Source organism: Biomphalaria glabrata, chromosome 9 (genome assembly GCF_947242115.1).
Source record: "Biomphalaria glabrata chromosome 9, xgBioGlab47.1, whole genome shotgun sequence".
NCBI classification, from domain to species: domain Eukaryota; kingdom Metazoa; phylum Mollusca; class Gastropoda; family Planorbidae; genus Biomphalaria; species Biomphalaria glabrata.
Genome location: NC_074719.1, coordinates 18,373,938 through 18,401,690, shown reverse-complemented (window position 1 = coordinate 18,401,690; position 27,753 = coordinate 18,373,938). Strand labels below are relative to the sequence as shown.

At 35.7% G+C, this 27,753-nt stretch overlaps 2 protein-coding genes across 6 annotated transcripts in view; one reads left to right on the top strand and one right to left on the bottom strand.

Moving 5' to 3' along the window:
• Window positions 1-1,319: 1,319 nt before the first annotated feature.
• On the bottom strand, window positions 1,320-2,015 carry LOC106070494 (P2Y purinoceptor 8-like). Its single transcript, XM_013230415.2, has one exon. The coding sequence runs from the start codon at window positions 2,013-2,015 to the stop codon at window positions 1,320-1,322; it is 696 nt and encodes a 231-aa protein (XP_013085869.2).
• Window positions 2,016-12,239: 10,224 nt separating this feature from the next.
• Window positions 12,240-27,753, top strand: part of LOC106074918 (protein crumbs-like) — a 107,340-nt gene continuing 91,826 nt past the window's right edge. For 2 of the 5 annotated variants that reach the window (XM_056042045.1, XM_056042044.1), the window contains exons 1-3: window positions 12,240-12,311; window positions 14,135-14,681; window positions 15,000-15,145. In XM_056042045.1, the coding sequence (XP_055898020.1) occupies window positions 12,299-12,311; window positions 14,135-14,681; window positions 15,000-15,145 (706 nt within the window). In that variant the 5' untranslated portion in view covers window positions 12,240-12,298. Of the gene's footprint in view, window positions 12,312-13,703; window positions 13,800-14,134; window positions 14,682-14,999; window positions 15,146-20,555; window positions 20,856-27,753 lie in introns of those variants that run through there. The other 3 variants (XM_056042048.1, XM_056042047.1, XM_056042046.1) reach the window with 2 other exon arrangements.

The window sequence follows — 27,753 nt, the reverse complement described above, 5'->3', positions numbered from 1 at the left end:
ACAGTCCCAGACATGTCACGACTAACTACAATCGAAACCAATCGTTAAAGAATACCTCAACATTGACTTGCAACGTCACAACCTGTGGGCAGTTTAGACCAATAGCTCGTTGCCACCTCACAGGTCTGTACTGCATGGCAACGAGCCATTGGTCTAAACTGCCCACAGGTTTTGACGTTGCAGGTCAGTGTTGAGGTATTCTTTAACGATTGGTCTCGCTACAATACAAATACAACACGGGTACAAATATCAGCACAATTACAAGCATGAGAAAAACATTTCTGATCCCTCTACTAGTCATGGTTTGTGGCCTATAACCCAGCAGTTTTAAATCTGTTTCACTTACCTATCTTACTGTGATCAATTGTAATATCTGTTACTTAAGTTACTCCAATTAATTCTAATACAGATCTATTTAAAACGGAAGTAGGCCTTCACTGTATTCGATACATAGGAATTCTTTCAATAAAATGTTGCTTAAAATGTATTTTCATCAAAGTTAGCGAACAAATAGATATAATTAACAAATACAATTTTAATGTGACGAAGAATACAATTTCCATACATTTTTACAACAAATTTGAATACAAAATTATCAAATAATAAAAAGACTTCTTTAAAAATCAATTTACGCCATTTTTTTTTTTTTTTTTTTTGTAGTTATGATTGATTGTCAGTCCCGGCCATCTCACTGTACGTTACGTCATACAGAGTATCCAAAGTTTTCTGAAGGTCTTCGTTCTCATCATCATCATAGCCAAATCCATGGTGTACGTCCATTGTTAACAGATCTAGAGATCTGAATTTTTTTCGAATGTACTAGTCTAAGCTTCCACAAGAGACAGAGGATGGCTGTGGCCAGGGTTTGAACCCGGGACCATTGGGGCAGCAATGGTTAGTTTGTAATATACATTCATGAAAAAGTAAAAATTGTGAACACTTTTTACCGTTGTTCGGGGAAATGTAAACACTATATACACTACACTATAGACTATTGAAAGAAATAGTAGAAACAAGTTTAGTGTTTTATTAATCATTATTAGAACTTCTCGTTGCGTTCCCTGGGCTAGGACTTCATAATCTTCAGTTTTTTTTTTAAAAGTGTGAAACCTATCAAATAAAACAAACAGAAACTCTGAAAACAACATTGGAATACACCTCAAGACTCGAGTTCACTTCAGCTTCAACACTAATTGTAAATTTATAGATCTACCATTACTTTTGTGAGGGATGATTTTCAATGTTGCAGTATGTAATAAAGGAAGTAAATTTTCGTTAGTGTCAAGAAAATGTGCGTATTACGTAGCAGGTGAAGGGCTTTAAGCATAATTATTTCTTAGAATTGTCTCCCGACAAAACCTCGGAGTTATCTTTTCATGAGTATTCTTAACTTTAAAACAGAATTGAGCATTGTTGACAGCTACTGAAGTGACTGTTATTAAACAGCGAAAAAATTGTTTGAAGGTGTTCTTGTAGTTAGTGCTTACATTGTAAAAAATGAAAACGTTGATTCCCGAGTTAAGGATGGCGAACAAGTAGGCGAAGGCCCAAGCGTCGCGAAACAGCGGAAATAGCTTTCCTCCCACGTAAAATTCCGGCAAGATGAAATTGACCAGGCACAAGATGGAAGGACTGTAGCAGACGATCAGAACGCTGGCGATGACCACAACGAGAATCATAGACTTTTTGTCTCGAGAAGAAAAAGATTTCTTGTTCTTTTTGACTATCTCCTTCGTCACAGTTTGTCGCCACGACGTTTGGCGTTTCAGGTGAAGGGTCAGTATGGCTGTGAAGATGATGACCAGCACCTGACCGAGGAAAGCCAAAATAAAATGCAGAAGGAAGGTGACGCCTTTTGCGGAACCGTCTCTGATGCCCAGACTAAGCAGTGTTCTGTTTCTGCTTGGGAAGAAGCGCCACGTCAGAGTGACTGTCACGTACTCTGGAACCAGAGTCAAGACGTGCATGAGGTCCACTGCCACGATGATGACCACCATCCTTCGCGTGGTTATCATCGTCTTGATCTTCAAGGGGTAGACAATGCTCAGGCACCTCTCGGCGGTGATAGAGCGTGATGCGGCAGGCGCAGCCGTTGACCCACCCTCCTGTAAAGTAGTACAGGTCAGTAAACACTATTGGCGCCTCCAGTTTGTCGATGTATGGGTTGAAACAGACGTTGGCCCACTCTACCGCCAAGATATGAATAATGTCCGCCACGGACATAGAGAAGAAAGAGATGTTCATGGAATTGTTCAAACCTTGCTTGAAGAACACGAGAATATTAATGACGTTAGCCACCAGACCAAACAGTCCAAGGGCCGTACACACTATCCCATTGTGAACAAGTGCAAACATTTCCCAATCGAGTATTTTTATTATAGTCTCCACCGGGACAGTTACAGCTGGATAAGAAAAAGTTTGGTTCAACTGAGGCATAGCACTACTTTGAAACTGTTCTTTTATCACAGAAGTTATTAATGTCGTGGGGAAAAAGTTAAACAGATTTTTTTTGGTTGGCTTATAGTACTGAAATCTCTTGTTCTTTTGTCTTTGAAGTGTTTGTTAACTCTCTTATGTTTGTTAATAAGTCTTATGACCTTAGTCTAGATATTTAGTCTAGGTAAATACCATTGAACTTAAAAAAAACCCAACTATCTCCAATATCTATCTTTTGAAAAATGCCAATATATTTATTTATTGTATCAAGTGTTTTTAGATTAACTGAAAATTTCTAAACTATATTGCTAATAAACACATATTTAAAACGTTATCAAATGTGTCGTTTAAGTTTAAAATTGTGAGTCTAGAATCTCTTCCATTCTCCAACCAGCGACAGTCCCAGGGAATCTCTACGAAAAACAAGAAAATTGACATGCGTAAGAAAAAAGGGAGAGTTTGAAGAGATGTTATAGAGCACGATGACATTAAAAGGAAATGTTGGTCCACACCATTTAGAAAATGAGAAACGGATTTTTTTTTCACCTAGTGAAATTGCTGACCAATCAAGCAGCCATGAGAACTTGCATGTCTCTCAAAAATATGGCAACGGAAAAACAAACAACGTCTAAAGTAAAAGTAACAAAACAAGAAAGTGTTACGAGTAACAATATTTCACACTTAGTATCAGAATATCTGCAACATATCCCGCGACATCTGTAAGACCAAAGCGGAACGATGTTGTAAGTTGAAAACATTAAGCTGTACATTTACTCTGAGGTTTACTATATTGTTATAGTATGACATTAATAACAGTCCAGTATGTCCATCTCAATTGAAACTCCTATGCTTGAACGTGTGGAATAAGTCTTTGCCTCCCTGCTCAGAACTTCATGAAACTTATAGAACTACAGGCTAGAGGATTGGACTTGGAAGGGGATTCAAATAAAACGTTTCGCTAATGCCGCACGCGATAAACTTATTTGACTTAAGAAGGTCAATACTAATTAGATATATTAAGTAGGGAAACAGAACATAATTCGTAATTTATTGATTATATTAATAAGTACGATTGTCATTCTGTGTAAACTACACAATAATTGTATTTGATTAATATAAAACAAGATATCTTGTTTGTTTAAGGAATTTATTGATTATAGTTTCTTTATGTTAATAACTATGATTGACATTCTGTGTAAACTACACAATAATTGTATTTGATTAATATAAAACAAGATATCTTGTTTGTTTAAGTATCCCTTCAGGGTAGTCTTTGTTATATCATTATCATGGCCTATGATCAGGAAAACATTGGCTTTATAAATGACTCTGTTTCAGGTTCTGGGAGAATCACCTAAGTGCTAAATCAATGACTAGATTCAATTACAGATTGTTTACGTGTGGTCAATAAAGAACGACTAGTAGGATTGGATTAGTTAATGTTGCATCGATTGAAATAGTCCAATTGAACCAGGCAGATAATGTCCTTTGAAGTTTTGAGTTGGGAGTAGGCTAAATTGTTTGAAAATAGGACGTCAGAAGTCACCAACTTTTATAAAGTGATCAACAAATGCCTTCATAGATAAATACAAAGAAAGAAAGAGAGAGATAAATTGAGGGAGAGAGAGGAAGAATTAGAGAGAGAGAGAGAGAGAGAGAGAGAAATAAAGAGACAGAGAGTGTCAAGTAAATAACTTTTTTTCCAACCTATGAGTTTGTTTCTTAAATCCCTAGTTTCGATAAAGTAGGTTGAGCTTGTTGAATAATTTTAGACATTAAACAATTTATTAAGTTGTCGTTTTGGTGTCATGGTAAACATTCTGTATCTGAACTTTTCTTGATATTCATAAAGACATAGTCAACATTTAGTTCATGTTGCAAATAATATTGTTATTTTAACTCTTCAAATACAATCAGTACACTTAAAAACAACTAATATCGAATTAAAACTCTGCCGTTTGTTATGTAGACCTATCCAGGGCCGGCCTTAGGGCACTGCAACCTATGCGGCCGCAGTGGGCACCGCACTTTCATAGGCCCCGCGCTAACTCTAGTTGTAAATTATTATATTAAACCATATTAACTTATAACACGGTTAGGGTCATGAAAATTTCTTGAAATTATTAAAATATTCTGAAAACTCAAAACATGTTTCGAAAAATAGACAAAATTGTAATCTTGGTGTGTCATTCAATATGGAAAAAACCAACCCTACTCGTGATAAAAAAAAACGGCATTATGAGCTTTCATTTAATAAAAATAATAGGGCGAATATTAAGGACGAATTTTAACCAATACAGTCAGGTCCAATACTTAATTTACTGTAATAGTCAATGGCTTTTAAATATAGATCTAAATCTATCTCGATCTGTTTAAAAAAAAATCAAAAGCGATATTTTGCTAGTCGATAGTAAATCTAAAAGGCAGATCTGAATGTTTATCGGCTTTATGTTGGAAATCTACCTTCTATTGTTGATGGCTCGTAAAGTTAATTTGATCGTGATTTTGCACTTAGTAAAATATGAATAAAATGCAAAGACGAATTTTTTTTCTAACAAAAAAAAACCTTTATTTTCACTCATTATCCTTCCCCAGACAAGGCCCCGCGCAATCCGTTTGGCATTGGGCCCCGCAAACTGTAGGACCGGCCCTGGGCCTATCCATCTAAATGTACAAAGATAATAATTAGTGAAAAGAAATAGGCCTACATTTCAACAAGGATTGATTAGTTTATTTCTGTATTTAAAATAAAAGAACTAATGATAACGAGTTTTTAATTTGGTCTCTTCAATGCCCACAACTCTAACTACGACATACCACCTCAGGATTTCATCAGAAACTATCCAGCCTACATTACCAAACCATCAATCCCATTTTTCTCACGGTTACATGAGTTACAGATTACATGCAATCCATAACATTGGTAAAGAAAAATAAGGTTATTTAGTAATCAGCAAGTTTTTTTTATATAGTGTGATACAATAGTCACTGTTTTTGCAAACAGAATTGTCCTCTTAAGTCATTCTTAATTATAACATATAGAGAAACTATCGACAAGTATTGATAGAAAATAACTGCAACGCAATAAGTTATACAAATATTATTGCAATACTATTCAAAATAGCATAATGTTAAGTCTAACTTAAAAAAATAATAAATAAATACACAACCAACTTTGCAGTTAAGAATTAAGATAAATCAATTTTTTTTTTAAAAAGATCTGAATAAACAAAATTATTTGTGGTCATGCATTTCTTACGTCATTCTTCCTTGACGCCATCTCATTCAGAAAGCAATTCATTCGCACCCGCGCTTCAAGATTTAATGGAAGGAAATATAGGCTTAAATAAAGAGATATAAATTACAGATGAAGCTCATAATAAGGCTTGTCTTCGAGTCCGAAGATTAACGAGGAATGCAGTATTTACCGGGTCATAAATAAACTCGTTTTAAAAGAGCATTTACAGCATAATGAGTTTGTTTAATCTGTTTAGTGTATAATATAATATATACAAGAGATAAGACAATAACTTGAATTACATGGTGTTGTGTAAGAGATAAGTGAAGTGAGTAAACAGACACGGCGCAAGGCTTAGGCGACGTGGGCAATAGCCTACGGCCATACGTTTCCAAAAGCCTCGCGCAGAAGCATGGAGAGGACGGTTAGAGTACCAGACAGCAACGCAGGCAATCTCAAGGCATTCACCAACAAATGTTAACTTCATGTACTGGATGCAAAATGGCCAAACAAAATCTCTAATAACATTCTATGATAATTAGCCCAACACACACCAATGTAGCCAAAAATCAAAAGGCGCAAATGGGGCTGTATCGGTTAGATAATGCGGTGAACAATGGAAAATAATACAAAGCAGGCTCTGAACTGGAACATACATGGGTGGGAACAGAAAGGCAGTGAGGGCTAGGCATGCAGGAGATCAACAGAACAAAAAGCGTAGTAGGCAGGATGGACATGGACCCTAGTGACATTCAGTGATTGCTATTAGCTTTTACACAAAAGGTCAATTTAGAAATTATCATATCTGTGGTTTGAGATGTTATCACATGTCAAATTATACCATTCTGCAAACGTCTATTTAATGCAATGTTTTTGAATATGTGTGCATATTTCATGAGCGGTAAAGCGCTTGGCTTCCGAACCGGGTTTCCAGGTTCGAATCCTGGCGCCTTTGAGTCCATCCAGCTCTAAGGGGTATGTGATATTAGTTGGGGAAAAGTAAAGGAGGTTGGTCGTTGTGCTGGCCACATGATACCCTCGTTAACCGTGGGTCACAGAAACAGATCACCTTTAATCATCTGCCCTATAGATCGCAAGGTCTGAAATAATTTGATTATTTCTCTAATAAGCCATAGGGATTAAACATTTCTGCTAATATTTTGGTTTTCTCTCTGAGCTAAGAAAGTAATCCAAAAGTGGAAATAGTCGAATGAGTGAGAGCAGTGACTTCTAACATTACTGATTCTGTAAACAATTACAAAACTTGATCCCTAATTAAACCGATTTTATTAATGATGTTAATCAGCTTTTCAAATATAGGCTATTTAGGCCTACAAGAAAAAAATAGGCTACCTTGAGAAATTAATACTAATATTTAGAGTCTACATTAGCCTATCGTTCTAATTTTGTTTAATGTATTATCGCTATTAAATAGTCTCAATGTTTTACCACTGTTAATTAATTTGAATGTTTCACTGCTATTAAATACTTTAACAATACCTGTAGGCTAGCCTGTAGGTAGGCCTACAGATCCAATGAGAGAAGCTTTTCAAAATTAAAAGTAATAATAGTTATGAAAGAGTGCCTACATGAGTACATGTACAGTGATGTATTGGGCAGTTGTTTTTTTTTTTTCTATCTATAGTCTTAGTTTGCAACAAAAATGACTAAATTCTTATACTGGAGTTCAGAAAGGCTAGAAGCAGAAAGCTTGTTTCTTTGATTCTTTTTATTTAGTTTCTCTTAAATGTCATTTTGATAAATAAAATATGACAGTTGCAAGTGTTTTATTGTTTAAAATATATATAAGTTTGTTTCACAAGAGGGTCTCGCAAACTACAACATTGAACAAACTAAATTTGGGTCTTGCGCCGCCACTGCGAATAAAGTTACTCCTTTCAGACCTTGTGATCTATGGCGGCAGGCGATGTAAAGCTTATATATTTCTATGGATTACCGAGGGTGTCATGTGGCCAGCACAACGACCAAACCTATTTACTTCCCCAACGTGTAAAGTATCCATTCGAGTTGGCTGGATCACTTCGAGTTGGCTGGATCACTTCGAGTTGGCTGGACCACTTCGAGTTGGCTGGATCACTTCGAGTTGGCTGGATCACTTCGAAAATGGCTGGATCTCTTCGAGTTGGCTGGATCACTTCGAGTTGGCTGGATCACTTCGAGTTGGCTGGATCACTTCGAGTTGGCTGGACCACTTCGAGTTGGCTGGATCACTTCGAGTTGGCTGGACCACTTCGAGTTGGCTGGATCACTTCGAGTTGGCTGAACCACTTCGAGTTGGCTGGACTCACGCCGACTCAGGGACCACTTAAAAATCCCAAAGCTAAAAATCTAAGTCTTCACCAGGGTTTGAACTCAAGCTCCCGCGTTTCGGAAGTCTAGTGTTTTATTACTCAGCCACCACGTACTGAAAAAATGTATCCACACAGTCTAAGAAATTAGCAATTAAGTTCTGCAGGAACGAAAATAGTGAAGAATTAGAATTGTTAAGTTTGATATATGGATAAGATTACTTTGATGTCGTAAAGAAAACAAAGATAGACTATTAGAATATCTAACAATCAATAAGCCATGCGCTCTGTCAAATGTGCATGGATGAAGGAGGATTTTAGCTTTCTCTGTGTGTGTGTGTGTGCTGCATACTGTGATACCCTCATCAACATCACCGTGTCCTGGTCACGTTGATGTAACGTGAGTCTTTTACCGAGAACATAGTCAGAGAGTCCGTGTACATCGATGAATGATCCAAAGGTAAGTAACCAACGTTATCAAACATATTGTAACAAATGTAACTTATGTATTCTGAAAAAAAAAAAAAAAAGAAAAGTTAAAAGAAGCCTCAAGATTTAGTAAGACGTCATATTTCATTGAAGAATTAAAACCATTATTTGAATTAATATTTATTTAATACGGCACTAATAATGTATAAACAAAAAAAAAATTATATTGAAGGATTTTTTTTTATAATACCTCCATGTAAGTCACTCCTTCACGGAACCAGGGTAGGTGGGCGGACAGCTGATCTCAAAACGACTCTTACGATTTTCCTAGATATTAAACAGTTGATGTAACAGTTGGCCACACAGGAAAAAATCTAGTATGACTGTTATAATTTTTCAAAGTAAAAAAAAAAATATATATGTAAATTTGGCTGGATACTATATCTAGGTCTAGAGCCAACATGGCGTAGTCAGCCATATAATCGTAAATGCGATAACTGAGTGAATTTAAAGTTGCTTCAATTTAATTAAAATTCATAAGAATTACTTATATTTTTACGTAAATCTAATAGGCCTATTGATTACATCTAGATTCTAAATCAGAACTTTGGGTCTAGTGTTAGATCTAGATGTCCATATGAGCATACCAATAAATAATTGCCCAAATAGCCTACCTTCCTTGCTGGCCGAATCAGAAAATGTATATTTTCTAGAAGATGACGCTGTTAAGGATACCCTAATTGAACCAAAACATTTTAAAATTAATTTTTTAATTATTGTTTTTTTTTTAAAATTATATTTGACATTTAATAATGAAGGTCTTGTCTTTTTTAAAATATGTTTTTTAAATGTTTTTCTTGTTATACGAAAGTTTGTAGGTTCATTTACAATAATCAGTTATTTGCTGTATTTTGTGCTGTTCTTAATTAAGCTATACAAATATAGCCTTGGGCATACTATAGGGCTAGTAAAACGTCTTAAGCGAAATGAACTTGACTTAACACTAACGTCTGACCATCCTGAATAAATCACTTTTTCATTTTTACAATACCTCTATTCAAGTCAGAACTTCATGGAACCTGGAACCAGCCAGGAACATGCATGGACAGCTGATATTCAAAATGTCTCTAATGATTTTCGTAGCACCCACACAGTTGATTGATATCGCTGAGAAAAGAACTACTAGCTCATTGGCCATATGGGGAAAATCTGGTTTGACAGTTATAATTATTTTTTCAAAGTAAAAGGCAAATACATTTAAATTTGGCTTGACAACAACACATAGATCTAGAGCCAATATCGGTTTTGAAAGGACTATCACGAAATCCTGTTAGTTTTTTATTTAAAAAAAACACGACTTGTAACAGCTTGGGGTTAGGACATGGAGACGAAAGGCCCAGGAGAAATCTGAATGGAGGGATGTGGTGACAAGCTTAAAGGGAGACTACTATAGGTTGCTTCAAACCCAGATATACCGAAACAGTGACTTTCCTTAATCTAGCTGAAAGCAATGGTGATAACAAAAATCATATGACTTCGTCGACTAAGTAATTGTTTGTGTGTATGTATCATTGTATGTTTGTCTAAGCGTCTGAGTTTCAATCTTTCCAATCCATAGTAAGGTCTTTTGTAGAACTAAGAACACTAACACGTTTTATGCATTTTTTAGACACTAGGACCACTACTAAGAACATGGAAACAATTTTACCCCATTAATTGTATTATTAAGTAATATTAATAACTTTCAGTTTTGCAGTGGGTACCTGCTGATGTGGCCCATGGGTATTCCAATCGTCTTTAAAATGGGGTAGTGAGTCTACTAGAGACTGTGCAAGATCACGTGATATTATAGTAGCAGAGTTAGAAACATGCCAGACAGGAGCGGACTGGGTGTCAAAAATAGGCCGAGGCATTTCTATCCGGCCCCCAAATTAAATGCCATTTGAGGTGGGTCGAATCATAGGCCTACATATCCTCAAAATCCTGATGCTAAGTTTGATAATGTGACGAAAACAGGGTTTACCTAACATAATGCATTTCTACTAGTAGGTAGCAAGCATGGTTAGCTATAGGAACAATTTACTTCACGATCTTTTAAAAAATATTAGGTATTACTAAATGACACTTGAAATTTGATTTTTATAACGTGAAAAAATCATGCTTCTACATAGGCCTATATTGATAGAACCTTGTGCTTCACATTCACATATTGTACAAGGTATGGGAGTAACCAGAATTTTTTTCGGGAAGGGGGGGGGGGGGGAGAAGTCAGCCTAAATACGTAGGCGAGAATTGGCAGATGAAATGGAATCTTTAAGGCATATTTTATCAAATACAGCGAAAATTCCAGGTAGAAATTTCCGTTTATCTGTCCACTTATGAAAGATACACTGCTTTCCCAAACTACTTTGTTGCACTCAGAATATTTTTAACACTACCCGTAACTGTGGCATCATGTGAAAGAAGCTTTTCTTGCCTCAAAGTAATCAACAATAGATAGATTGAAGATAGATTGAAGATAGACTGAACAATTGGCCGTTCTGGCTAGTGAGCGTGATCTATTTAGGATACAGTATTTTGATGATATAGGCCTACTGTATGACTTCGAAGGCTCGTAAAGTTTGTGAGTTTGTAAAAAAATGAATAAAATGCAAAGTCGAATTAATTTCCTAATACAAAATCTTGATTTTCAATGTGTATCCTTATCCCTACCCAAGCTGGGCTCCGCGCTATTCGTTTCACATAGGGCCCCGCAATTGTTATAATAGTGCCGGTACTAAGTATATATATTTTTCAAGTTGCATTATAGGCCTATTATTTTAAGCGGCAAACAGCATTAGTTGGTCCTTTAAAGAAATAACGAAGAATAGAGTTTGAATTTAATTCTGTATTCTTCGTCAGTGGTCTCTGTACTCCAATATGATTGTGAAACATTAGACATTGAAGGCTGAGGCTGAAAGAAGAATCCAGGCTTTTGAGAGTAAATGCTACAGAAAAATGCTGGGTATCAGAGACTAGGAAAAGAAGACAAATGAGTTTGTAGGCCTACTTTAACAAGTCAACACTCTTGTTGGCAAAAGAGGAACCCTTTAATATTCTGAAGAGAGGAACACCGAGCATTGTCAAGTCATCCTTCAAGGTACACGAAGAAAGGGTCGTCCAAAACAACAACAACAAAAAAGCTGGCTGGTCAACGTAAAGAAAGAACCGGCCTCTCTCTTCATATCCTGCTAAGAACAGCAGCTGACCGTAAAAAGAAGGATTTGGTTACGCTAACTGTCACAGCAGTGACAGCACCCCTAGACTTAAACTCTGATCTACATCAAGAAGCTTACAATGATTTTATGTTTTCCTAATTCAAGATAGGTAAACGAATATTTAATGCACAAAAGGCTAAATTGTACACGGTTCGGAATTCCCCGGAGTCAGGTTACAGCAGTCGCACCTAGCGTAAACGAAAGTAGGGCAGAATGCCTTACCTACGATTGTGTATGTTAGTGTGTCACTGTCACTTGTGTCACGTGACCAATTGTTTTGTGGTTAGATTGTACCCTTCGTTGCGAGAAGAGTGCCTTTATTTTCATAAGCACCTGCGGGGGAATGCGTGCGTGTGTGTAAACTAAGGTGTAGACTAGATCTAGTCTAAGTGCATGCGGAAATGCGATAAAACTTTGGTCTTTATTTTCTCTCTCTTAACACACAATCAACATAATGTCAAGAATTTAGATGTAGACTAGATCTCTATAGACCTACCATGTTTAAAGATTTACAATGATTCCCTGAATGAATGTGACATCTAGATAGAATCTAGATCTAGATCTAGTAGTGAGTCTAGTCTATCATCTAGAAATCATGGTTTCTTTTTAACTCATAAATTTCTGGAAATATGTCCCTGAATGGTAAGTCACCGTAAATTAATGACAGTGTGATACACCGCCGACTCTCTAAGTCTTACAGTTACAGTTGACAATATTACAGTAATGAGTGAAATGTGACAAGACAAGTAGAACTATCATCACATACTATGAATAGAAGAGTAATCTAGATTATTTGATTATAGATCATACTTCTTACTAATAATAGATTATTGATAGATCTTAGATCTATATATTATAATATAGTCAATATAGATTAGGCCTATAGATATAGATGTTTGTGTGTGTCTAAAAAGTATTCAGACTTAATGTAATGTCACTATGTGACTATGAGTATGTGTAGGTGTGATCAGAATGCCTTGTTGTAATGTGTTTTTAAAGCACACTTGGTTCCTTCTAACTAGAATTAACTACATATATAGATTTTTGGGTTAAAAAAATTTAGGATATTTCAGTTCTAGTTGGAACTTAAGAGGTGCTGTGGCTTAGTGTTTAAGCGCTAGGCTTCCAAATGTGGGGTCCTGGATTCGAATCTTGGTGAAAACTATAACTGTAATTTTGAATTTCTGGATTTTTAGGGTGCTCCCGAGTCCACCCACCTCTAATGGGTACCTGACTTTATTTGGGGAAATTAAAGGTTGTTGTGCTGGCCACATAACACCCTGCTTATTAACCATTGGCCATAGAAACAGATGATCTTAACATCATCTGCCCCATGGATCGCAAGGTCTGAAAGGGGAAACTTTACTTTTACTTAACCTGTTGGAACATTAATAGCTATTAACCCTTTTGAGACGGTGATGGAGCACTATTTACATATTGAACACTTCTATTAAAAATAAATTCATAACAAATAAACTAATTACTTAACATTAAATTAATTTACATTCCAGTATACAAAACTATATTAATTATTTGAGAGCAATAAATGAACTAATACCATTTAAAGAATCCAACTGAAATATTAACATTTATTAAAATTAGACAAGCTAATTTGCATAACTTATGCGCAAAAATGTACAAAAAAAATATTAAAAAACAGAACAGAATTAAAAACAAATCAATACATACAAATTATCTTATTATATATATATATATGTATTGATACTAAAGTAGTATAGATCTAGTTCCAGTCTGAGAACTAATTTATTTGGTATATTACAATATTAGTACAAGTTTCACTGTAATTTATTGGACTAAAAGGCTTGATTGATTTTAATTTTTCTCTTTCTTATTCTTCATAATTTGTCACATAATATTGCAAACAAAATGTATTTTTTTTTATAAAGTAGAGACTATGGTGGTTTGAGGGGTACCGGTATCCACATGTGCATTTTAGATAAACCACTGTCTAACCATATTGATGATCAATAAAGTACTATTTTAAGTGAGTTTTTTTTTTTGTTTTTTTTTTAGGATTGACATGTTTGAATTACATCTAGTGAATAAACTCAACAACAAATGGAGTAATAAGATTGTGACAGTGTTGTTAGTAATTATCATTCCACTAAGGTTGATATTTAATAATTTTTTTTAATAAATTGTTTCAATTTTTTTACAATTTTGTTAATTACCGGTACTTTGAAACTGTTTTTAACTGTAAAAATTATTTGTAATTAAAAAATATTACTTGAAGAAAACATGAAATTAATTTTTTTTAGAAATGTGTTCACCAAAAGTTTCATGTGATTATTGCAATAAATATAAAATTAATTTTTTTTTTAACTGGTTAAAAATAATTACAATTTAAAGGTTTGATGTCTACTGAAATAAAAACTGTATTTGAAAAAATATTTTTATTTTTTAAAATTAGTTCTCATGATAATCATGTTTCTTTTTCTTACCAGGAAACCATAGAAAGATGTGGAAATGGTATTATACCCGCTTCAAACCACATTCAACAATGCAGTCATTAATGAAGATTACAAAAGATAGACCACCGGTGCTGACCCTGGTTTTGGGTCTAGTGTTCTTCCTTCCTGTGGCCAGCTCACAGAAGAACTCTGCATTCTTCAACACAACATCTCTTATCAGCATTCCCAATTCAGAATGGGACCTTAGTCAAGGCAGCAAAACATTCATCTTCACCACCTGTTCTGACTCTGGGTATCTCATTGCCATCCAGTCCAACTCATCCTCATCACAGTCATCTTCATCTTACACACAAGGGCTGGCCCTTCTCATGCTCAACAAATCTGTAGCATTTCAGTGGACTATTAACGGACAGTCAAACTCTGTTAAAGTTGGCAACAACATGAGTGACAATATTTGGTACACAACTGTTTTAGAAAACTCGAACGGTGCACTGAAGCTATCAATCTCCACTCGATACAATATAGTGTCAGAGGTCACAGTTGCCAATAGTTCCATAAATTCTTATTTATTAAATGTGAGGTATGTTAGTTTATATTTTGTTTTATTATTACTTAATAGAAATTCTTCTTTTTTTTTTTTTCTGTTTGAAAGATGAAAAAATGTTTAGTAATTAAATAAAATGCTAATTTAATATAATATCTAATTATAATTGCCCACAAGGATTTGATTAAATTTAAAACTATGGAATTTTTCAAATTGATCCGATGTTAAACTTTTTAAAAATATAGTTTTAAAACTCATTTAATTTAGGCCTGCATGTTAAAAAAAATACTTGATCAGATTAACATTTGTTGTAGAAAATGATTTCAACAAATTTCACTTTTTTTTTTCCCTCAGATTGAATGGTACTCTCAAAATAGGAGAAGGATTTACAGGATGTATGTATCAAGGACCAGGTGTTAATTTCTCATCTGCTGGATATAAGGAGCAGGGGATAGTATGGGATCAGTGTCAGCTAGAACTAAAAAGTGGATGCATTGATGGTGAGTATAATTTTAAGTATCAAAGTGTCAAAGTATTACCAACTACAATATACAACTATACAATTTTTTCTTACAGAAGAGCTCTCAAAAACGATGTTCCCCACCCACACATATCTGTCTTCCAAAGACAATGTTTGATATTGCTCACTTTAGTCATCATTATTAATTACATGACCAGTTGACTTTCATTTAAATCTAGTTATTGTCATTATGGGAGTCATTGATTGATACAGACCATACCATTGAAATAGTTGTGAGAGCTTGCATTCTGTTATCTCTAATCAAATTCTGTAGCACAATTTAATATAGGAAACTAAACTATGCACAATAGGCATGGCTATAGATAAAAAATTAGAAATTCAATTAGAACTCACTGTTCATTTTGAGAAAGTCTTATAGCATGCTTGACCAAACATTTTGCCTTTTGAAACTGCTTGAAGAACTGAGGGCAAAAGTATGTTTGCAATGTGCAATAATATTTGCTTGAAAGGTATGAACCTGAATAAAAGATTTTACTCCAGCTTCTGTTTATCTTGCATTGGTTGAATGAATGTACATTATATGTTTACTTAGCTTGACATTTTAGTTTTTTTTTTGTCTGCATTTAATTATTGTGTCAAACGTGCATTAGTAAAATAGGCATTGTTCTGAATTGAGCAATAATTAATTGCAAATATCCAAAATGAGCAGATTTCCATATCTTTTAAAATTCAAAGTTGTATGTACTTCACTGGGTGTAAAAGTACAGATTTACAATCCAATAGTTGATAAGAAAATCAAACACTAGGGGTTTCTGAGTTTGTTCAAACTATCAAAGGATTAGTTCCTGTCTTTTTTGTTTTGTTTACAATTTCTTTGCCATAAATCAGATTTTTGTTTTGTAATGTAAACATTCCGGATTCGTATTGGCATCTTGTAGTATTTCAAGTACAACTGTATCAAAGGGAGATAATCGTATTAAACAGTAAACATTTGACAGGAAGAGAATACAATAATACATATATACTTAAAAAAAGGATTTAGGAACATTATATGGCACGCCTATACCCCCGTGTCATGGGATGAGCAGCTCAGCTTCTGTCTACCTGCTCGTCTGTTGTCTGTGGATTTCTGAAAGTTAATCCTGAACCTTTTTCTATTTCCTTATTTCCACCTGGTATTGTGAGATGCTTTCTGAAAAGTAGCTTAACCCTATCATCATTGCTCATTGTGTTTACCGCCAATGGACTCTATATAGTATCAAATGTAAGGGATATAGCCATGTTCTGTTATATAAAGAATGTGTATGTTTGGCAGACCTATAACCTACACTATGAATAGCATTTTAATGTCTGTTAAGAATAGCATGCATCTGCTGTGTATAGCCTACCTCTTTGTATTCTTCTTGTTGTTTGAAAACATTTTTTAAAATGTTTAGCGATGGTTTGAGACTCACCATTTTACTTATCTCTCCATCTGTCTCATAGTTTGACCAAACTGTAGATCTAGTTGAGTCCTGCGTCAACATCAGAACCAAAATGATTAGCCAGTCTAGTTGATCACAATATTTTCGATCTATTTGATTCACTATGGTAGCATGGTTCATAAATCCATGTGAACGCCTATTTCCTCATTTTAATTCTCTTTGCCTTATTGTCTTCTCTTGAAAACCTTCTGATTAGAGGACAGACCTTTATCTTTCAAACAGCTAACTAGCTGTATAGTATATTTCTAAGTCTACTTGGACGAACCAAACAATAAGGAGAATGATCCATTTAGATTCTAATATCAAGCAGCTTTCACATTTCCATTGTGGTTATTTATGCAATTAGAGCTACTCTTCACCATTGCTATTGATTCTGTAATTAGAAAGAGAGCTTTTCAGTTTCAGAGAGCTCTTCTGTGTGGCCTCTAGTTCACCAGATTCAATCAACCAGTTTATTCAATTAACACTTTCAAGTCTTTATTTCTTACGATTTCCACAATAATTGTATTTCTAATATAATCATTCGGAACACATAACTAGACAGTTGGGTTGCATAAATAAAATTGAGTGGGTAATTTACCTGTAATAAATACCTAAGTATACCAGAAATAGATATCTAATAATACCTGTAATAAGTACCTAAGAATACCTGTAATAAATACCTAAGTATCATTTCATCTCTACCTGTGGCTCTTGTGTGCATAGGCCACCAACCAGCTTCCTCAGGGTGTCTCGCTTCTGGGTGAGTTTCTCCAACTGTCCTCACGTTTTACCCGTCTGCTTGGCATCTGCTTCCAAATCATAGCGACATGTATTCCTGGGCAGTCCCTTCTTCTTATAGTATATCTTAAATATTTAAGTATACCAGTAATAAATACCAAAGTATACCTGTAATAAATACCAAAGTATACCTGTAATAAATACCAAAGTAGACCTGTAATAAATACCAAAGTAGACCTATAATAAATACCAAAGTATACCTGTACTAAGTATTTCTGTAATAAACACTTGAATGTACAAGGTTCAATCAAAGTTCAATGTGAACATTTAGTCCATGAACACCTCAGCTACAATGTAACTAGACCACATAACAATCTTTTCCTACACTTACCTTTGACTTGTTTGCCTAAAAAAAAAAGGGTCTACAAACTCAAGCCCTTGCATCCTTAAGATTTGCATATAATTATTATGCGCTATACCTCTGAGATAAATTGTCTGGGGGGGGGGGGGTGCTGGTATTGTATCAATATTGATGTCACTGACCGCGACAAAGTAACGAATATATTCAGAGCTTCCATTTTTTAAAAATTAGAACAGGGGATTAATGAAGTTGGTTCGTTTTTTTATAAATCAGATGTTCCTTTTTTTTTAAAACATAGATAAAGAGAAGATAATTACGTTCTATGCATATCCCTGTATTAGTCTAGGCGTGCACGCTAATTAGAGACTTAACACTCTGCTAAGTCGTTGATCTTTCTGGCTGATTAAGGCAACCCATTCCATGCTCCAACGGCACGACGACAGAAGGAGCACCTGTACGAATTTGTCATTGCACATGGAATAAGAAATGTACCTTTATATTTGTTCTTCATCCAAGACAAAAGTAATAAGCCTCTACACACACACACACACACACACACACACACACACACACACACACACACACACACACACACACACACACACACACACACACACACACACACACACACACACACACACACACACACACACACACACACACACACACACACACACACACACACACACACACACACACACACACACACACACACACACACACACACACACACACACACACACACACACACATACACACATACATACATACATACATACATACATATGGATACAGTGTTAGGACGTACATCTAGAGACAATTTAAAAACAAAATCGCAGCTGAAAATGTGTCAATGGGTATTCAATAGACTCCAATAGACTTTGGGAAATAGAATAGTGCAAGCACTCAACGAAAGAAATGAATAAAGTAACAACAAAAAAGATGATGTGCTTATTAACAGTTACAAAACGCCTAGAGACTTCAGCCATCAATACACAACGAGTCTTTACTTCTACCGGTCCTGTCCTACCCAAACCTTAATACAGACCACCAACACACTTCCCAGAGTCGCTCTAAGGCACTGATGCCCAACCTAAGTCAACATGCGGGCCATTTTAATTTCCGACACTCGTGTCGCGGGCCACATGACCAGAAAAAAAAGTTTTGAAGCAACTTGAAATTGACCTGAAACTATTTAATCAGAAACCCGTGGCTCTAGTGCTACACGCACTACATTGATACATTGGAAGATATTGAAACTATTGAATTAGAAACCCGTGGCTCTAGTGCTACACGCACTACATTGATACATTGGAAGATATTGAAACTATTGAATTAGAAACCCGTGGGTCTAGTGCTACACGCACTACATTGATACATTGGGATATTTGAAGTTGACCTTTAATCTATTTTTTCTACCTGTCGGAAAATGGCTTTATTTCTCTACTTTAACTGTGAGCAACGTAGTAGCTAGCATCACCACTAATTCATGTTCTTCTCTTTTTGGTAAATATTCCCATCCATCCCCCAATCTCTAGGCGCCATATTTGTTTTTTTAAATATGATGTTTTTTTTTGAAACGGACAAACTTTTTTTTTTTTTCATAAAACAAATGTTTTGGCTTATTATCATGTACCATAAAAAAAAATTGTTCAAATGTTCTGGTAGATTCTTAATTCCGTCTTCATAAAGGCATACCTGTTAAAGCTCGTGGTACCAAATACACCAGAGAAAAAGTGAGGGCCCTAACGTAGGTAAAGATACATTTTTCAAACTTTTATTTTTAAAAGGGTGGGGAGATTTACTACACTTTGTACCGACGTTTCGGCGGGCCGGATGGAAGCTCATCACGGGCCGAATCTGGCCCGCGGGTCGTATTTTGGGCATCACTGCTTTAAGGCCTTAATCCAGTTTTCTGGTAGCACAAAGGACGGCTCATAGCTCCAGACAGCTTAAACTCCATCCATTTACATATCACCAGGAGCTCAATAGTCTATTTTGCTAGGACGAACATGGCGTCTGTTACTCGTGTTGAGCTGTGCACTATAGCGTTCACACGGGAGCAGAGTTAGAACAACATTTGACTATTGAATCGTATAATAAGCACACACCATACTTCGAGTGTAAGGATACAGTTTAAATCAATTTAGATACATTTACAGTGATAGTGATGATACAAAAAAAAACAAAACTACTCCAAATTTACATTTTTGCCCCTTTTTTTAATACTCTGGGATCTAAAAATATTTTTAGAAATGTCTGTCTTAGCAATTACTGGTAAGTCTTAGTTTATTACTACCTCCCTTGGGTTTATGAACTATTTTAGATTCTTTATTTCAATTAGTTCTGGAAATAAATGTGAATCAAAACTTTTTTGATGTTTTTGTCGACCTGACCACACTGTGACCCTTGGGTGCACTTTTAGAGAACCACTGGTCGACTGTTATTTAGTACTGAAGGGCTGGAAAGTAAACACCAACAACAAATCTCTTTGAAATTTCGAGCACTCCGTCTTGCTGTCAAGATTATGGATTAAGTGAAATCAAGAAATATACAGTGCGCATGTGTTTTCCCAATGTTTCTCTTTCTCCTTGTAATACATTCCGCCCATAAGTATCTAGAACTACTTATCTCGTGTGTGTGTGTTTATTTAATTGGTGGTGGTTATTTAAATAAAAAGTGTGTCCTTAAGAAATGTCTACAATACTTTCTCAGGAATTCGCTTGATCGTCGAGCGCGCCAACCACGTGATGTCTTGAAGAAATACCCCCCCCCCCTCTTTTCCTCCAAGCGCTGCACTTCTGAGTCTGTTCACCTGAATACCCCCCACCCCTTCCCCACTTCAATGCACGACGCAGTTGGTCCAAGTCTCTAGTGTGTCGTCGTCACTGTGTGCACGAAACTCTGTATTCAAGACTTATTATTGGATATCGGATTGTTTGTGGGATTCTTTAACAAAAAAAAATTGTTATTGCGTTTGATTTCTCTGTGTTGATTTCCCAAACAAGGATTTATCAACGTGTTCGTAGAGGACAGTGCTTTCATTGTTTAGAAGATCTAGATCTATGTGGGTTTTTTTCTTCCTTTAGCTTACTCACGATCAAGGGCCAAGTTAGTGTTTCAGTGAATCTTCTGGTTACTTTCTAGTGTTGAAAAAACAAAAGGTACGCGATTGGCTATTGTTTGGGTATAAGGTTTGACGTGACTTTAAATATGTAAACATCCTAATGTTTTTATTGTCCAAAACAATAAACATTTATTTATTTCCTGATTCCAAGAACAAAACACATATCACATTGAAAACAAGTCTTAGTCTAGATTCCATCAGTAATAGTAGATTTAATAAGGATTGTAAGATATATCGACTTTCTTTAGTGCTCAAGGCTTGCTTCTTTAAAAAAATGACAATATTTGATAAGCAGAAAGTAGGCGCATTAGAATCTATGATCTCATATTATTGTATTCTTTGACAGATTGTGTGCTTAGCTGGAGAAATAATCAATATCTTGATAAATGAAAATCCTGAGATATTTATCTTTTTTAGTGGCACATGAAAGGAAAATAGCCTATATTAGTTCTGTGCAAAAAATGTCCGTCTGTCACGTTTATATCTTAAAAATGAGAAAAACTATCGAAAAACTGATTTCATATTTTGAATCTTGCTAAAGGGAAACAAATAATACTTATATGTACCAATTTTCTATTTATTTTTTTTTAAATTTCGTGATGCTATTGGTGTGTATTTTTTTTTAAATTTCGTGATGCTATTGGTGTGTATTTTTTGTTCTACTTACCAAAAGTATGTGCAATACTTTAAAAAAAAGCTACGTATAAAGATTAACTTGTAAATTGCTCAGTAAGTACAGTCTAAATGTTTTATGTACATGTTACTTCGAAATACAGATCAGTACGTCAAACCTTTGTTGCCAACTTGGCCTACTTGTTGACTCAATAATACATCTACATTTCACTGATACATTTTCCTATTCCTTGAAATACTTTGAAGAAAACCAAATTTTTGTTAACGAGTCGAGAAATGGCTTGACAAAACTTTGCTGACTAAATAGTCATGTCTTGTGTAATGTTTATGGTCATTAGTTGTGTTCTGTGTCAATAGTCGATACCGCTCAGTGATCTCATCACATTGATGTAGTAGATGTGGATTGAACACAGTCAAGTTTGTAGCTTATTGATCTTTGTTGTATGCTTGGAGTCAATTTTTTTCTTTCCTATAAATGTTTATTGACTCTTGCTAGTGTACACTTAGAAATTCTGAAGTCGCAAACAAATCGACTTCAACTCATTATCACAAACATCTAATTCATAAAACTGTATTTAACATAGTTTGTAAATGTATTAAACTCAGTTTGAAACATGATAGGAATATGGTGCTGCTGAACAGAGTCCTAATGGTATGTGTTGGTCTCGGTTGGGAGACTTCGAATGCAGTTGGATAATAGAAAAAAAAACAACTTTGTGAAATGGAGATATGTTCTCAGACAGGTTACTGTATAAAAAAATAACTTTACTCTTAGTGAGTTTACTTTACATTAACGAAACATGTCTCTATAAGCATGCATGTTTGGGCGTTGATCTTATTTATGATGTATTAATTGGTTCCTTAAACATGATAACTTTTCCCCCTCTACTAATTGAGGCTCTGTTTGTTATTGTTTTCCTTTTTAAAAAAATGTCACAGCTTCTGTACAAATGACTGACGTCAAGTAAATATTTTAAGGCCACAAAGTATGGGCAGTCTTGTTCAGTTTACAAAGCATGTATAGGCTAGGAGGAATGTAGGCGTTGAGACAGACGTCATAGAGATCTGTCATTCAGGCCTAATACATTTTTTTCCCACCAACACGGTTATTTTTACCTGATAATGTTTATACAAGTTCGCACTCCATTGGTGGCATTCAATAGAGATGCGTGTAGATTAGGGGAGCGTATTTCTGTTCAAAATGATATCAGTTTTTAGCGTTCTAAACCATTGCGAAATCGTGGGAATATGTTATTTTCCTTGTCACTCATGAAGTCTGTCCTGACATTCTTGTTGTATACAGTCTATGTACCGGTATAAAGTCAAAAATATTCTGTCATGCTTGTTACATAGAAGCTAGGTTTGTAATTCATTATGGACAGCTTGTCTTATAAATGTGTGTGTGTGTGTGTCAATTTATAGCTTGAAAAAAAAAAACAAAAAAAAAAACAAATGGAGAGTATGGCAGGGGGTACTAATTATTCGTTTATAGTATGAAAAAAAAAGTATTATGTTCAGTAAAAACCACTGTTACGTAGAACTATATCTAACTATAGATGGACATCACAATTTGTTTAGAGAGTGTCAATAATCACCAACTGAAAGACTAGCTCTCTAGGTGCAGCGAATGTGGTCCCAACCCATTCTTCGCTTCGAAATGATGTCTTCCGTGTATACTAATGTTAGAATAGGACTGAATGTTTGAGATGACTAAGATATAATTCCTCTTAACGTAGTCGTAGGATACGTACAATAAAATAGTGTGGACAGCAGGATGATGTCGTAGACCAAGTCAAAATAATTTGACCAGCAAGATATGTACACGAGGAAACATAGTCGTAGACCAGGCCAAAGATTGTTTGACCAGCAGGGTGATGTGTGTGAGTACATGGGATCATGTCGTCCACCTGTCCGGTCACCTCAGTCCACCTGTTGAAACTGTCACTGGTGTGTGCTCTTTTGGTACTTGTACTAGTATTTCTATTGACAGGCTAAACAAACCTTCTGTGACCTTCTTGAACTACCACTTACATGCCAACGTGTTGGACAGCGACTTTCTTCCATGTGCTATGTTTTCTCAGTTGAGCTTATTAGGGTCCATCCAATCTCTTTACTTTCATGCACAAGATTTTGTGTTTCAAGTTTCAAGCTGTTAGTCTTGCAGTTTCGTTGAACCTTTGTCTTGGCCCTACATCTGTCTAGCAGCGGCTGGCTTTGTAATATCTGGTGGGACTAAACGAGGGGAAAACACAACTTTCTTGTTCCCATCCATCTACCAGCTCCCGCTACACCAACGTCTCGCCACATTCTACCTGCCGCTTGTCGCCTAATAGTGTCAATTTCTACTTAGTTTGTGTTGGTGGGAATAATTGGAACATATTCAGGGCATTCAACTACCAATTTATTTATCTATTAAAAATATATTTATAAAAACAACAACATATTCATGGAATTGTCATGCGACTGTGACACGCATGTAATGTTGCTTTATAAAATAAACACAATTAGCATGCGTTGTTATGGCAACGGCGGCGGTCGTCGATAACGCCTGTGCTCTGAACGTATCACGTTATGCTGCAGTGAGCAGACGACATTTTGTCTGACCTTTAAGGTCTCGTCTTTCCTAGATAGTGACATTTAATTGATTTTTTTATTTAATTATTTTGTTAAATTTTTTCTCATTTCTCTTAATATATACATCTTTCAATAGGAGTCCTTGAAAATGTTTTTTTGTTTTGGTCTATTTATTTCAAAATCTCACCAATCTTCCTCATTGTATTTTCCTACCTTTTTTTTCTTTAGATTCCATTGTGTCGCCATCATATTTCTTCATATCGTTTTTCTATCTTGTTCTCTCTGCATTTGATCGCTTACAGAACGTCAACCGAGTCTTGAAGTCTAAACAAAAAGAAGCAGGTTACCTTTAGTGTGAAAGCCCTTTTAGACTTAGCTCACACACAAACACAAATATTTTATTTAAAAAAGGTTCAACCATCCTGTTATCATTTTTATTTTGACTAACTTGAATTTGCAAGTGAAGTTGTATTGGAGGGTAAATAATTGAATAATTTGTTTGATGTAACTCTTCAACCTTGGGCGACATTTTAAGCCAGTCTTGCGTGCGTCTTATAGTGCGATATATAATGAGTTATTTTAATTATGTCAACTCCCCCTTTTTCAAATTGTGTAACTCGAATTGCCGTGATGATGAGTCTAAGAGAAAACTTTCTTAGTTGCCTAGCTCTCTAGAGATTTACTCATAGGATTTAACGATGGGTGTTATTATAGTTTGCGTTTTATCATTTTGCTGTATCGGTCTTGATATTTTATGGATGTCTCAAAAATAACGACTAAATGAAATACAATTGTAAAATTGGTGTTTATTATAAGTTTTTAATTTTGTTGTTTCATTGGTTATTAAATGTAGAAAAATTTTTGGCTAGAAATCTGGGGAAAAATATTTAAGTTTTTTTATTATTATTAAAAAAACAACCACCACAAAAACAACTTTACATTGAGCAATAACTTCAAACGATGTCGATACCTCATTCACAGTCTCCTTTCACAAGGCAAGATTTTTACGAGAGCTAAACATCACATATTACATGTGTTCAAGAAAATGTGTCTCCATCCGGACTCAGGACGGGGCAACTAGTTAGATCTTAACCTGATAAAAGAACTTCCGTCCTCAAGAACTCTGATGCAGATACTTGGTTTGAATGATCTTACTGCTGTACTCTGCATACAAAGACGTAATGTATTTCTACAATAACACTCTTATTGTTCAATCTGGAGTGATTGCCCCTAAGTCTGACTACACTGTAAGCACGTTGTTCTGTTAGACAGTGGCTGCTTTTGTGTTTGCCACCATGGGTTGGGACAGGAACTGTTACTTCAGACATTAAGCGTATTGAATTCCATTACCTCCATGCATTTTCTCACTTGTTCCGAGTTTACCTTTAATGGGAAGGTCAACAGCTCCGTCAAAATGTTTGGGAACAGTTCGAGTTGAACGAAGGAGTTGCCAGTGTTTTTGAGTTAATATTGAATTACGGTACCTGGGAAACAGAATCATAATTAGTTGACCTTTTTTATTTTGTGATGTACCGGAAGTCTGCAGCAGTCCCACTTGACATGACTAGAGTGCAAGGGGAAATAACACTCTAAATTTCTATTTCCCGTCTTGTAGTCTTGCTTCATTGTTGGTGAGTTTATTGGCAGTATCAATGGCTTGTTCACTTTCTTTTCTTGGACTGTAACATTGAGATTATTTATTCTTGTGCTAGACACATTAATCGAGATACATGTCGGACACACACTGGTCACAGGCAACAGCAACACGGCAAGAAAAAGACAGAAAAAAAAGTGAGGAGTTTATGAAACCGATCCTAGGAGTTAAATGACACCGATCCTAGGGGTTTAATGACACCGATCCTAGGGGTTTAATGACACCGATCCTAGGAGTTAAATGACACCGATCCTAGGAGTTTAATGACACCGATCCTAGGAGTTAAATGACACCGATCATCTATGGCATCAGTGTGTACTATGGTAGAGGGGCCGTCTGGTGGACTGGATATGTCCCTAACCCCCCTGAAATATTCTATATGAATGTGTTTGTGCTGACGATTCTACAAAGTGTAGATAACTTATTGTTCTGATAGTTTATTAACTTTGACCTTGTTCCGGGTTGACATGATTATATAAGTTATGTTTTCGTAACTTTCTATGGGACAGATGAGGTGAAGTTCATGTGCATTAATTAACTAGGATGTCAGGTGGACAGCACAATGGCCAATCCCTTTTGTTTCTCCCCACAAATGTCTGGCACTACTAGAAATGAGTTGACAAAGAACGCCTTAAGATCCCGAATCGCAAAAGTCCTCGATTAGGAAGTAGGCTGAAGCACCATAAGTTTAGGTTCTGTGTCTGTTGTTTGTCCTCTACTTGTTGTTGCGAGATAAGTTGTGTAACCAAAGCACACTTTCAGTTGACAGCGTCACACGATGTTCTCTTGAACAATGCAGCAGCGTCTCTTGTAGTGGAGCTGACCTTCTCCTTTCGCTGTTCCACTAATTGCGCCCCCCCCCCCTAGCTTTAAAAAAAATAAATTGTCTACCGAAGTAGTCACTAAATAATTGTTAGCACAGATGAAGACTAGAAAATCATTATAACTGTTTGAAAAATGGTACTATTGAATAGCCACTCGTTTTGTGGACATTGAATGAATTCATTGTATGACCACTCATTGTATGGGCAAAATGATTAAATTATTGCTTCAACCAAAATTTAATTTTATTGATAAGCTTTAGGCCTATATATTCATTTTTGAAAACAATTTTACAAGTACATGTTTACTAAAGGTTATTGTATTACACTACTAGTGTTAGCAAGCTGCAAGCCTACGTCTGGAAATAGTAAATTCTCCAGGAATATGCTTATAGAGTCAGTTCCGGAGGTGTTATATTCGTCAATAAACTTGTACAATGAAGTGAAGATCTCGTGAGGACTCATTCTCTTATCCACCTTTAGTTTCTCACACCAAGATCATGTCATCTTTAGCTTATAACATGCTCTTTGTCCACGTGTGGAGACGTTGGTTGTTGACTCTAGGGCCCGCCTGGAGCTTAGCGCCCAAAGTCTGACACACAAAGCTAAACTCTCTGCGACTGGACATTTGTCAGGCAAACTGAGAAGCATGCTGGACGTTGACTTCTGGGCCCAGCGAGCCTCACACAGGCATTGCACTCTGAGGCTACTTTGATCCCTTATGAGGTGGGCTGTACGTGATCTGAGGGAGGGGGCGGTAGGGCGCAGAAGTTATTGTTTGCCTGCTGTCAGCTCGAGTTTGCTGACAACAAACGTAGGACCCTTACGGTGTTTCACTTCTCTCTAGTCCCCAAATTGACACGACATCAAAGCAAACCCCAAGAAGTCTTGATAATATTTGTGGGCTTTGACTTGTCAATACATAGAGTACATTCATAGTTTTTTTTATTGTTACAGTTAATGACTAGCAAATCATCGTTGTTAGTTTGATCATAATTAGATCTTTCACTAATGAGATCCCCAGTATGTTAGGCTCACCTTCCTAGGCGATACAAAGTTTCGCAGATAAACTTATGTAAAATTTTTCACTTTGAAGTTAAATAGTGAAACTAACGTGTTGGGACCAACTAATTAGATTTTGACACCAATAGGTCTAGATCTTTTAATCTTAATTCGAGAGCTATTTTAAATAACGTATTTGGTTTTTAATCAGACGATTTAAAAGTCAAATACTAAATATGTTATTTTATCTT

What these genes read in the sequence shown, in the direction of transcription:
- LOC106070494 (XM_013230415.2), bottom strand. Translation starts at nt 2,015, where the DNA reads ATGATAACCACGCGAAGGATGGTGGTCATCATCGTGGCAGTGGACCTC.